This window comes from Thunnus albacares, chromosome 16 (genome assembly GCF_914725855.1).
Source record: "Thunnus albacares chromosome 16, fThuAlb1.1, whole genome shotgun sequence".
NCBI classification, from domain to species: Eukaryota; Metazoa; Chordata; class Actinopteri; order Scombriformes; family Scombridae; genus Thunnus; species Thunnus albacares.
Window position 1 is genome coordinate 14984639 of NC_058121.1, and position 12223 is coordinate 14996861.

The following is a 12223-nucleotide window of genomic DNA, read 5'->3' on the forward strand; positions in this document are numbered from 1 at the left end:
CATTATTACTGTACATATACAGCACTTGCACATACAGATGGGGCTAGTGCACATATTTTGTGTTGTAGTGTACTTCTGAGACATATAAAATGCTTTCATTTGGTCCCTTTGACATAGTTTCTCAGACTCTCAGCACACTCAAACCCAAACCCATCAAGACTCTTTGATAATGTCCCTCCATGCTCAGCAAACAGTTGAGAATGTAGGCCATAAAGTCCTGTGAGTCTCTGAGCACTCTGCATGACTTTTCATTTCCTCATATAACCAGCTGATATGTGCATACGTGTCCTGCAGTGCTGTATTATCTCTTCTTACACAGCGAAGAGATGGTGCCCCACACATTAAAGAGATGGCAAGTCATTAAGTTGTGTTTGCCCGCGGGTAATAGATACATTTGTGGTGTTGGAGCATAAAATGCTTTGGTTAAAGCAAATGGGTTAACGAGAGGCAGAGTAAGGGAAGATTACATGCAGTGGTGTCTGTGGAAGCCGGTTTGATGTGGAAAGAGTTCAGAAGATGAAGGGAGGTCGTCACTGAGGTTGCTCTCACCAGGGGCGAGGAAATGTTGACCTCAAGTGTAGACGCTTGTCAAATGGCTGAAGGTGGAACACTTAAGAGTACATCTAAATCTGACAGACATATCCTAGAGGATGTGCTGGAAGATTTTGGAGTGTTAAAGCAGTCTTCTTCTGCATAGGTCAGCAAGGTTGTCAAGCTCTGTAGTGGCTGTGCATCAGTGGTGGATAAGATCTGTCCTGAAACACTGAAGGCTCTGGATCACATTGAGTTGTCATGACTGTCACACCTCCTCAATGTTACATGTGACTTTAGGAGTTCCTATAGATTGGCAGAGGAGGAATGTTTCTGGAAAAATCCTCTGGCCAGATTCTGCAAAGGAGACTCTAGTTTATGCTTTGTACTGTTGGATTTGTTTTAGTACATCAATATTTTACCCTCAACTGCTTGTGTGTCTTTTAGTTTTTAAAGCCGGACATAAAATTTGTGCATAGGAATGTATTTAACTAGCTGACACGTACATCGGTAAAAAATTTAAGATGTATTGGTTTTTTTGTTTATTTGTTTTTTTGACACTTTATGATTTTTATCTCAAAGGAGACGATACCCAAAAGATGTAATTTAGCAGTCCAATACACAAAACTTGATATGAACATTTCAACAACACTAACAACCACCACCCCTTGCCTTCCCAACCACTGACAGAATTTGTTGGGAAGAGAAAGGACAAAAAAAAAAGAAAAAGGACTAAATAATAGGTTTTAAAAAAGCTCTAAAAAAAGAGAACGAGAGAATAGTAATCATAATAGAAATACATTTAAAAAAACAAAAAACATAAATCACACCTTCACCATGACTGACTGCTTGCAACAGATACATGTATATCTATATATGTATAGTCAGTTTTGCTGCACATTTCAGTGATACTAACATCCAGACTCACACTCAAAGTATCAAACGTGCAATTCTCAACATGGGTGAAGAAAGGCTGCCAGGTCTTATAAAACACATCAATAAACCCCTTAAGAGTGAATCTAACTTTCTCTAACTGCAAAAACTGCATTAGATCTCTGATTGATCTGAGTGTAGATGAGTGGCGTTTCGAGATGTACTGTTTTTCTCCTTTGTGGTTTCTCTGCTGCAGACACATGAACTCTCATAGACCGCAAGCCTCATGAGCTCATTTTCTGTGAATTATATGTGTATATATTTTTAGCCTCTTTTAACAGAATTTAAAGATGGCAGTGAGTGGATGGCTGTTTTGTTTTTTTTTGTTTTTTTGTCAGCAAGTTGATGGGTCACTGCAGACCACTTTTGCAGTGCTTGGGTGAAAGTAGCTGCAGGGCCTCTGGGAGTTGCGAGCAGTGCTGCATATTCTTTCAACTTGAACTACAATTCATGCACAATCATTTTTAATTAACAGTATCAGCACGTTAGGCTTTTAAGCCTCTGTAAAAAAAAAAAAAAAAAAAGATCATTCAATTTCAGTTCACTTATCACAAAATTTTCAGAATAGTAGTTTCTCAAGTTGCAGCTCAGTGCTTGTGAAAAGGGCAATTGATACTTACAACTATTGACATTAATTTCAGTTCAAATGTGTTTAATTAAATTGTTCAAAGAGTATTTAAGATTTCTTAATTGAATGGTGGCCTTGCAGGTCAAGTGATGATTATGTAACTGCTGGCTTGGCTCCGTTGTACGCTGGGGTACTTAAATAATTTAACCTCGTCTAAAATGGAAGGACTTCTTTTTTTTGTAATTATTGCCTGAGCCCCAAAGGGGTGTGTTTGTTTCTTTCTTCTTCCTCTTCTTCTTCTTCTTCCTCTTCTTCCTCCTCTTCCTGTCCCTCCTCCTCTATTATTATGCCACTTCAACCCTAAATTTGACCCCCTAAACATCCTCAAAAACTCACCAAATTTGGCACACACATCAGGTCTGGTTAAAAATTTGATAAAATGTAAAAATTAACCCTCAAAGTGCCAAAATGTGCTCTATAGCGCCACCTATGTATCTAATATGGGCGCCACGGCCCGTAGGAATGTTGTAGAGAGATCGAACCAAAACTCAATTATTCATCTCATCAAGACCTACAAATCATACACTGACACCCCTGACCTAAATCCAACAGGAAGTCCGTAATATACCCATCAAAGTACGACTTTGCGCCAATTTTGGACCCCCAAGAAACGCTATCTCCTCCTAGGGCGTTGATGGTATCGGCTTCAAACTTTAATACATGACTTATGACACTGTGCTGAACAAAAGTTGTTAAAAACTTTGTAATAACTCAAACGGTTTAGATATTGTAAGCCCTGAAAGTTGTAGTGCCACATCACACCTTACAATGTAAACCAATGGGGAGGCAATCTCTAGGCATGGACTTTGTGTCAAACAAATGGTTCTGATGTCTAAACTATAAGTCTGGCCACTTTGAAACATGTATCAATGGATTTGCGATGAAATTTCCTACAAAAAAATGTGATTTTTAATGTAGTATTTGGCCAAAGTCATGGGATTTATGAGGATATTTCACAAGAAGAGTGACATTCTCCTCTCCAACTGAGAGGGAGAGAGAGAGAATAGGAGGGAGGGGATGGGTGTGGAAGTTGAATGGAGCTCATTGAGTGAGAGTGACAGTTTAGTGATAAAGTGCTGCAGAAAAATAAAATCAAACCTAAAATTTGTAGCTCTGTACTGCAGAGCGCACTGTCCATTCAAATACATGAGTATTTTTCTGTGTCCAGCTGCAGTTACTTATTGTTTCTACACACCTGACAGTACACATGTCAATCAACCTTTGACCAGGTCATGTGGGTTAAATTGCTATAACTTTATTGTACATGCTCCAGTCTGCACATGTTTGTAAAGTCAGATCTGTCAGCCCAGGTCTGGAGACATCTACATGCCAGTGACAGAGGCCCTTGGACTACACCGTGCCCCCGACTTGTGCAAGGGTGCAAAGGCCCGTTCAACGCTGCTTGCAGCTTGAATTTAATTTAAGCTGCTTTGTGTGTTTCTTGACTTTGTGGATGATGATGTAATTGGAAGTGAACTTAGAAGGGAACTTATCCCAACCTTTACTGTTGAGTCACGAACTGTAGTCATGATTTAGTTTATCTTCTTTATGCATGCAGCAACATGGAAGTAGAGGAGATGGACACTGGTAAGTAAGATGATAAATGTGTGAAAGTACATGTTTGATCATGCATGTAGCATGAGGCCTTACATCTAAGAGTAAGAATCAACATTCCTGCACAGTACCATTCTTTTTACCTCTTCTTTTTCTTGCACTTTCCAGACTTGACTGGAAGGAAGCAGCTCATTGTAATTGCTACACTGGTCCAAAAAAAACCCCCAAAACACTCATGTATTTAATTCCTGTGTTGTATAAACATTCCAGCATCTTTTATCATGGCCTCAGTCACTAACTGTACATCATAACCACAACAACTTTTCCATTCATTTGTATTTTTCCTTTATAAATGAACATAAAAATGTATGTGTAGAGGGTAACTGTTCCATTCATAATGTTATCATTTGGTAGTGATGGGGAATTATATGAGTGACCTCACAGGAATTGTAATTCTCCACCTGTCTGCCACTGATGGATCTTCATGTTGCACCCTGTACGTTTACCCTCCCACTTGTCATTCCATTATATAAATCAGCATCCTCTGCATGCTTTGCTCCATTTGCTCCTTTTTTCCCTCTGTTTTTTTTTTTTTAACCTTTTTCATATCCTGTGAACCCCTTCAATGAATAAATGTTTAATGTCACTAACCTGTCTGGCAATATTACTTTTTTATCCCCTCCCCTTCCTTTCTGTCTCTGTCAGACTGGCCGAGTCCCGCTCCGAACCCGTCTCTGACAATGCAGCTCTGAGTCCCCAGGAGGTCTGCCATGAGAATCTGTTGTCTGTCTGCAACAATGAGTTTGAATAACACACTCTGGCAATAGCTGCCCAACAGCACCACAAAAATTTGTCATACCACTCTCCCCAAGACTAACAAAAAAACACAATACTGAACGCGCCAACTGAACAGACAGCAAAACATATTGCACTCCCCCAGTGCATAACCTGAATCAGAGAGGTTCTGTTTGATATTCTGCGACTGCTGCAGAGAAGCCAGAATGAATACCCTCATATTATAAACTGCTATTTCTGTGAATGCCTGCCAGTCAACACACACTTCACTTCACACTTCACACACACTGTAAACAGCCATCTCCTGCCATATTCAAATTTTCACAAACCAGCCAGATGAAAGACGACCCACACAGTGTGCAAAACAGCACTGTACGGAAACCAAGAATTACATATTTCTTCTCAAAGAAGAAATTTTGTTATATTCTAAAAAGTGAAGCGGATCATAAGATGAATAGCAAGTTTAGAGTGAGCCTCTTCCTTTTAATCTAAATTTGTAAAACCACTTTCACTTGGTTTTAACTTGTAAATTCAGATGAAGACTACAAAAAAGATTTACTTGGCATCAAAAAAATCCAGACATTTGTGTATATAAAGCTGTCATCTCTTTCTGAAAATATGTCTTTGATCCTGTAGTTTGCTTGATGAAGTAATAGCTGCCACTCTCAGCAGTCACTGGCAGAGGTCCAGCGTTAGAAGTCCGCAGCAGAAGCTGGTATTTCTCTTCTGACATTAAATGATTTATACATTCATCATTCAGTTTGTTTTGCTGATTGAGCCAGCTCTTTGGAGAACACAATATGTTATATAGTAGTAAGACTTACAGGCTTACAGACATACTTTGTGTCATATTTTTGTTAACTGCAACATATATGTGTTGTAAAAAAAAAAGTCCAGAATCTATGAAAAATGAGGAAATGTTTCTCAAAGAGCCATACATGTTACATTTACAGAGTGGAGTAGAGTGTTTAAATTTAATTTCCAACAAGTCATATACATATTGTCAGTTTTATGGTGAATAAAATCTTAACACAGGGACTGCTCACTTTGTTTTCTGAAGCTTTCAACCATATCATGTCATAGCCTTCCTTGATAAATGAAATCGATCACTTATCATTGAGACGGTTTAGTTTTTTATATCCTGCAACAGGTGGCTGTATTGTAATAAAAATGGGAAGAAATAATCAAGATAAATTATCAGATGAGTGAATTTTGTTTATTTATCCACATTATCATGTAACTAAAACTCCATACATGGGTCATATGATAAAGAAAACAGCTTCAATGACAACTGAGCAACTCTAAACTGCTATTGAAGCCCACAAGATGTTTCTGAAAGCTTCAGAAACATTAACTAAGCGGACCTTGTGTTGAGAATTTTTTGCCAAACTGCTGTTTACAAGGTTTCCTATGAATCTTCATGCTCAAGCTTAGTTCGGCTTTATAGTGTCAGAAATTCAGTGGATCTTTGATCTACAGTCTCATTACCAGGTTTAAAGTTGTCAGTAATGAATCAGTAATCAAACTATGGATGTCTATTATTAGTTCTGTACAATTTTAAAGGGGACATACCACACTTTTTGTGATTTTCTGTTATTTATATACTGTTATGTCAGATGTCTACTGTATGTTAAACGTGGTCCAAGTTCCAAAACTTGAGGAGAACATTTGTAAAAAAGAAAAAACAAAAGTCAAAAGCTGGGCTTCAATCTGCTCTGAACGCTTCTTTGCAGTTTCCTCTACTTCTTTTATTACTGTTGAAGAATAATGATGAAATATGGATTTAAGGACAACTGTATGGCAAGGCCAAACTATTAGAGTAAAGAATTTTCATATACTGTATTTTTTCAATGTCAAAGCGGTGTAATTAATGTACGCATATTGTATCATTATAAATGAAGTAGACTGAATAGAGTCGAGGCTTCACACGGTTTGTTTTTACAAATAATCACTTTTGTTGAGATGTGAATGTGTAGATGCTTGTATGTTTTGCATTAGGTTAGACTAATTTGTACAAATTTAAATATATGTGACATTTATTACTGCAGGAATTGCTTTATTTTTTCTAAATAGCCATTATTTGTGCATAGAGTAACCCACATACAGTGTACAATGATAAAGTGAAAAAAAAAGAATTGCCTATTTGATTGGACGTAGTCATACACCATTGAACACAATTCACAACTTCCACACTTAACTGCAATCTGTGCCCCACATAATGTGCTTCGTCCCAAATCTTATTATAGACAAAATGTTGCTCTGCTTAGACGGTGCAAATTATTTTTATCCACTGTTCAGATGACGTTCACTGTCAAGAGGATATTATATTGTGCCCCAGTCTGGCTGAAGTGGTCCTTCTCTCTGTATTCATGGCATTATGACTGAGAATAATTGTGACGGCAGGAGGCGGGAGGCAGCGAGGGCTCTGTGTTGTTGTCATGACACCCGCTGCAGAATAATAGGGTGGCTTATCAGGTTATGCCATGAAGCTTAATTGCATTGTTTTATTCCTGACTGGCTGAAATACCAACTCTATTGCATATTTCAGAAGAGGAAAGCACTATTCTGCTTGGATATCATAAATACTGTAGCCTCCAGCATGTCTATGGATCTGTGGGTACATGTTAGCATTTAGTATTGACAATGAAGTTCAAGAAAGTGAAGTGTCTAAAAAGCAGTGTCATCATTTCTCTCCAACATCTTTTCTAACAAGTTATTTTTTCACCATTCACTCACCTCTTCAGCTCCATCATTGACTGATTGATGGATTTATGTGTGGATGCTTCAGTATCCGCTGATTCAGTGCTATTGAGTGATTTTTTTGGGAAGGAGCTCTCAGACTCAGAATTGGTTTTCAGTAATGTCAGCCAACAAACAATAGAGTTTTGAAGCAAATTTACTTATAAGCAGAAACACTGGCATTGTCTCTGCACAGCTTCACCACAAGCTGCATTATTATTCAATGCATGTGATAAAGAATTTGAAATGAGAAAGGACCTACAAGGGGCGTTATTAGATATTACATTTGGGTATAATCTTCAGCCAGTCTATTATCTTTTCAGTTGATCAACAACAACAACAAAAAATCTGTAATATAGTTTTATTTTGCAGTCGAAAGCCTGTATAAATTATATGATGGCACAGATCAGTCCAGCCTCAAGCTTCTTGGTGTTTTGTTTCGTGTAGCCAGTGTACTGTATACAGCACATTGATGTGGGCAGATTCCCAGCAAATCTTGAATGGAGGCAGTTCTTTGGCGCAGCAGAGAATTTTGTGTGGGAGGGGGAAAGACCTGCACTTGGAGGTATAACATGCCAATAAGAGTCCTGAGTGCACTGAATACAAATCAGCCTGTGACGGTTTGAGTCCAAAAACATTCAAGGTTTGTAAAAATGAGTATCTTCAGCAGGAAAGGTGGAGTATTTTCTCAGATAAGCTATTATTGCCCAAATTAAACACTGATGTTTACAGTATCGGTTTACTTTTCAAAGAAGGTGCTTATTTTCTATCTATGCAATTAGTGGGTTTCCAACAGTGTTGTGATATTATAATATAGCAATTTGTGAATAAACCACATGCAGTTGTCCTAAACTGTAAACATTTGTACAGACTTTGGAAGCTGTTATGGTTTGTTACATATTTATGCATAATAAAAAGACTTTGTACAAATACTCCATTGCACAGAAGCATCTTTTTTTTGTCTTCTATACATGGTTTGGTTACCAAGGTACAGTTTGGCCTTCAGGAGTGCAATATTACTGTATGATTGCAATGTGTCTTTGTGTAGCAAATCAATTTGGTTCCAAAATTGCTTTATAATTTGATCAATAATGAGTTTCAACAAATCATTCCCAGAAAGATGCCAATTAAACAATGGCTCTCACAGTTCAGACACACAGAGCAATCTCAGATATTTAGCTTCGTGAGCTTTTTTTCAGTTATCACAGTCATTCTGCTGATCTGTCCAGAGCATTTCAGTTCAAACACAAAATTGAATCCACAGTGTTTTTCTCTCAAACATTTTCCAGCTCATTCTGGTCTATCAAAAGCAAGGACATTCTCTTATTCAGCTGTCTGACTGACACAGTCACATCGATGCATCTATTCATTCAGCCCACTGCTCATGTCTGATTGAAAACACAAGAAAAGCATACCTGCGGGTGAAAACAACAATATCCTCTCTGTTTTCTCAGTCAAACAATGAAAAATGTCTGCAGTATATGAGATCTGCTGTAGGAATTGAAGTGTGTTGAAGTGATCTTAATATATATATATATATATATATATATATATATATATATATATATATATATATATATATATATATATATATATATATATATATATATATATATATATATATATATATATACATACACACATATATATTTATACATATATATTTATACAAGCATGCTGATTTCTGCAACTTGAGAGCAGCTTGTGGGCTGAAATGGATTCTCTAAGCAGAGCAATTCAATTTCAGGACCATCTTGATATTTTTGTGGCTGCGACTGTACAATTTATCATACTGTCAACCTGTGTGAACTCTATCTATACTTTCAATTTTATGTAGCGGGCTAAGAAGAATGGCACATCATAGGGAATTGTAAACAAAATGTAATGCATTTAAATCTTTTGCATGTAATAATTGTTGGAATTTTGACAAAAATGCAGTAGTTAAGGTTTAAGGATTAAGACAGACATGGGAAGAAGTTGTCAGGCTTCATGACTCATTATTTTTTTCTTTTTGTCAACTGGCTCCAAGAGGAACTAGTCAAGTAAAATGTATTTGTTTTCAAATGCTTGTTTAGCAAGCAGAATATTCTTGTTTCACAAAGGAGAAATGGCATTATTACAGGTAAAATAAAAACCTAAAAGGAAGGATAATAAATGAAATTTCACCATATTTATGAAAAGGTGCTCAAAAGCATGAATATTTTTGTGCAAATGCACCTGGAACTCTTCACCAATTCACAGAAATGGTGTCACAGGTTCAGATAAGGTTACTGGGTTTTTTTCAGACCATATTTTGTAGGTATGAAACCTCATCACAATTTGTGTGTTTGTGTGTCTGTGAGATGGCAAATCTATCTGTGAGTCTTTGTTCAGTCTGATGACTGTTTATAGAGGTATGCAAATATAATTTTAATTTCTAAAGAGGTCAATGTTGCATTGTGGTGGGGTGCTGCCAATCTCGTTACTAGACTGCATGCAGCATTTACTGGGAGAAAAAAACACAGCTCTGACACAGAGTGGGTTTGAAAAGTAGTTCAATGGTTTTACTCTCAGGGTTCAGACATCAGTGATTCAGAGATACAGAAGCTCAGTATGCAAACGTCCACCATTTGTAAATACAAATGACTTATCAAATAACTAATCATACAATCTATTAACATGTTAAGAGGTAAATTAAATATTTTACATGTATCCACTTTAATCCACTTGTCACAAGAAAGATGGTGAAGTCTCAGCAGCTCTTAAAGATCACACTGACCTTGAAAGTTTGGTTTCTGTGCCTGTAGCGCTCGACTGTCCAGAAAGTTCAATGTGACCATGTCTTTTATCAGAAACATTTGACTGTGGGTAAACAAAGACTTTGTGGAGATTTGTCCTTGGGAGGGAGATCAGCCTGCAGTGAGCACCTAAGAAGAGCTGTGTGTAAAAACTGCACTTTGATATTTTCATGGAGCTCACTGGAGAGAGCTACTAGTGCTGCATCAACAGCTGCAGCATGGCTGCTGCTTGTATGCTGCTTCTGCAGTATGTGCTGATGTATTATATCGGTGTGGTGACAGCAATTTAATGTTTTAAAATGCTGTTGATATCGACTTGTGTTTTGATCAATACACCGCCTGGAGATGTGAGTCAATGACAAGAACATGTCTACTTCTTTCCACTTCACCTTTTCTCTGCTCTCTTTGCTGATCTATGACAGATCTGAGCTCGCTGCAAACAGGCTACTTGAGTGTCATATCGGCAGAGTCTAGAGCAGCCAGTTAAATCCTATTGTGGGGAAAAACTGAAGTGGAATTTTAAAAATGTGTCTGTGAAGCACTGATAAATGATAGAATAATAAGAATAACACTAAGAATAATGGACAGGATGACGCTATGAGCACAACCCACCTCTGGACCTAGACATTAGATTTAGGTCAGATAAGGTGGAAAAACAAAGCTGGAAGATTTTCACTTTCCCTTTCCTCCTATGCTATTCATGAAGTGCAAAATATAGAGTTTATAATTCACTAGATACTATTTCGGGAATTCTAGTTTAACTTTGGGGCAATGTGTTCATTACCGAAGTCTAATTTGTCCATGGTGTCCTGGGATCTTTGAATGAACAGCTTATGTAGTATTCATAAGTGTGTAATTAATTGCTGATTGGCTATTTAACAGGATTTTGAAATGGCTAATTAGCTACTGATAAGGTGCTCCACACTGCCCGAATGGCTTATTATTGTGTTAGTAATGGTTGTACTGTTTGATATTGGAAATCTGTTGAGTCTGTTGAGCTTGTGGAGTAATTCAGCTGTGAAAACGGCATATGGAGGGCAATAACCTGCAAGTACTCCCATTGTATCTCCCACTGTGGTTACAGGTATGACTGTGCAGGTTATTTACAGCATGCCATCAAACCACAGGTTCTGCTATGTGTGTGATTTGAAGTGTAAAAGTGTAATTCAGCAATAAAAGAATCTATTTTAAAACAGAAATAACTTGTTCTTTAATAAAGGTCAAAATATATAAGGTTGAACTTGTTCCAGTACTGCAAAAATATAAACAGACAATAGAAAAAGGATAAGGAGGTCACTAAATAATGTTTTTATCGATACACATGAAAACATGGGTCAAATAATGAAATAGACTTTTATGCGAACCCTTTTAAAACCCTTTTAAAAATCAATCTTATCATATTTATAGATATTGTACAGTATGTATACACTAGGTCTCTGAATCACATCTAACATCTAACCAGCTTATCTTAGCCAACAACAGCCTATAAATCATCTGAACAACTAATGGAAGTAGTCTGCAGCTCTGCAGCACAGAGTTAGGAGAAAAAGGGGAGGGAGTACAACATTACCTATTAATCCCTGGGACGCTGTAATCACTTTCTATTTTAAGATGAGCTGTAACCTTAGCTACTTCTGTGTAATTACATTTTTGATTAGGAACAATCTAGTTTAAAGGCCAGGTAAAATGACTTATTGAATTTGCTCTTTAGAGCTCATAGCCTTGTCTCACAATCTCTGGCATATCATGGATAAATGAAGCAGTTGGTGTTAAGATAACTGCAGTTTATAAATTTAAGAGCTATTTTTAGATTTAATAATGACAAATTGTACCATTTTAATAGAAGATTAAGTACTGAAAAAAAGTAAACAGGTAGATGGCTCTTTCCTAATATATTTGTGATTATGAACTGTGTAAAAAATACCCTCAGCACTGGTTGTGTGATTTCTTTCCTGATCCTTCTTCTGGTCAAATAGCAGGACCATATCACTGACAGCATCAAGACAGCCACTACTTGAGCTGACTTGAGGACGAGGTCTTGAAATTGAAGAGCTTCAACAAGACGTGAGTTTATCTCCTCAAAATCCCTGCCTGTTATCTCCTACATCACATCACAATCCCAGTCGTATTAAGAGCCTCTGGACTCAGACCTAAGAGTCAGAAAACAACATTGTCTGTAGATTTGAGACTATGTACTTGAACTCAGGCATCTTGTACCATAATATAAACTGGGTTTTTTTTTTTGCTTTTAAAGAGAAGTGTAAAA

The 12223-nt window shown here is 37.2% G+C and overlaps 1 protein-coding gene across 6 annotated transcripts in view; it reads left to right on the top strand.

The window, feature by feature from the left end:
• si:dkey-71h2.2 (low density lipoprotein receptor adapter protein 1) overlaps nt 1-12223 on the top strand; it is a 58233-nt gene that overhangs the window by 41710 nt on the left and 4300 nt on the right. Inside the window, exons 9-10 of one of the 6 annotated variants that reach the window (XM_044377147.1) lie at nt 3651-3679; nt 4352-6056. The exons of 2 other annotated variants lie outside the window; for them this stretch is intronic. In XM_044377147.1, the coding sequence (XP_044233082.1) occupies nt 3651-3679; nt 4352-4398 (76 nt within the window). In that variant the 3' untranslated portion in view covers nt 4399-6056. Of the gene's footprint in view, nt 1-3650; nt 3680-3814; nt 4310-4351; nt 6057-12223 lie in introns of those variants that run through there. 3 more of the 6 variants (XM_044377145.1, XM_044377146.1, XM_044377144.1) reach the window with 3 other exon arrangements.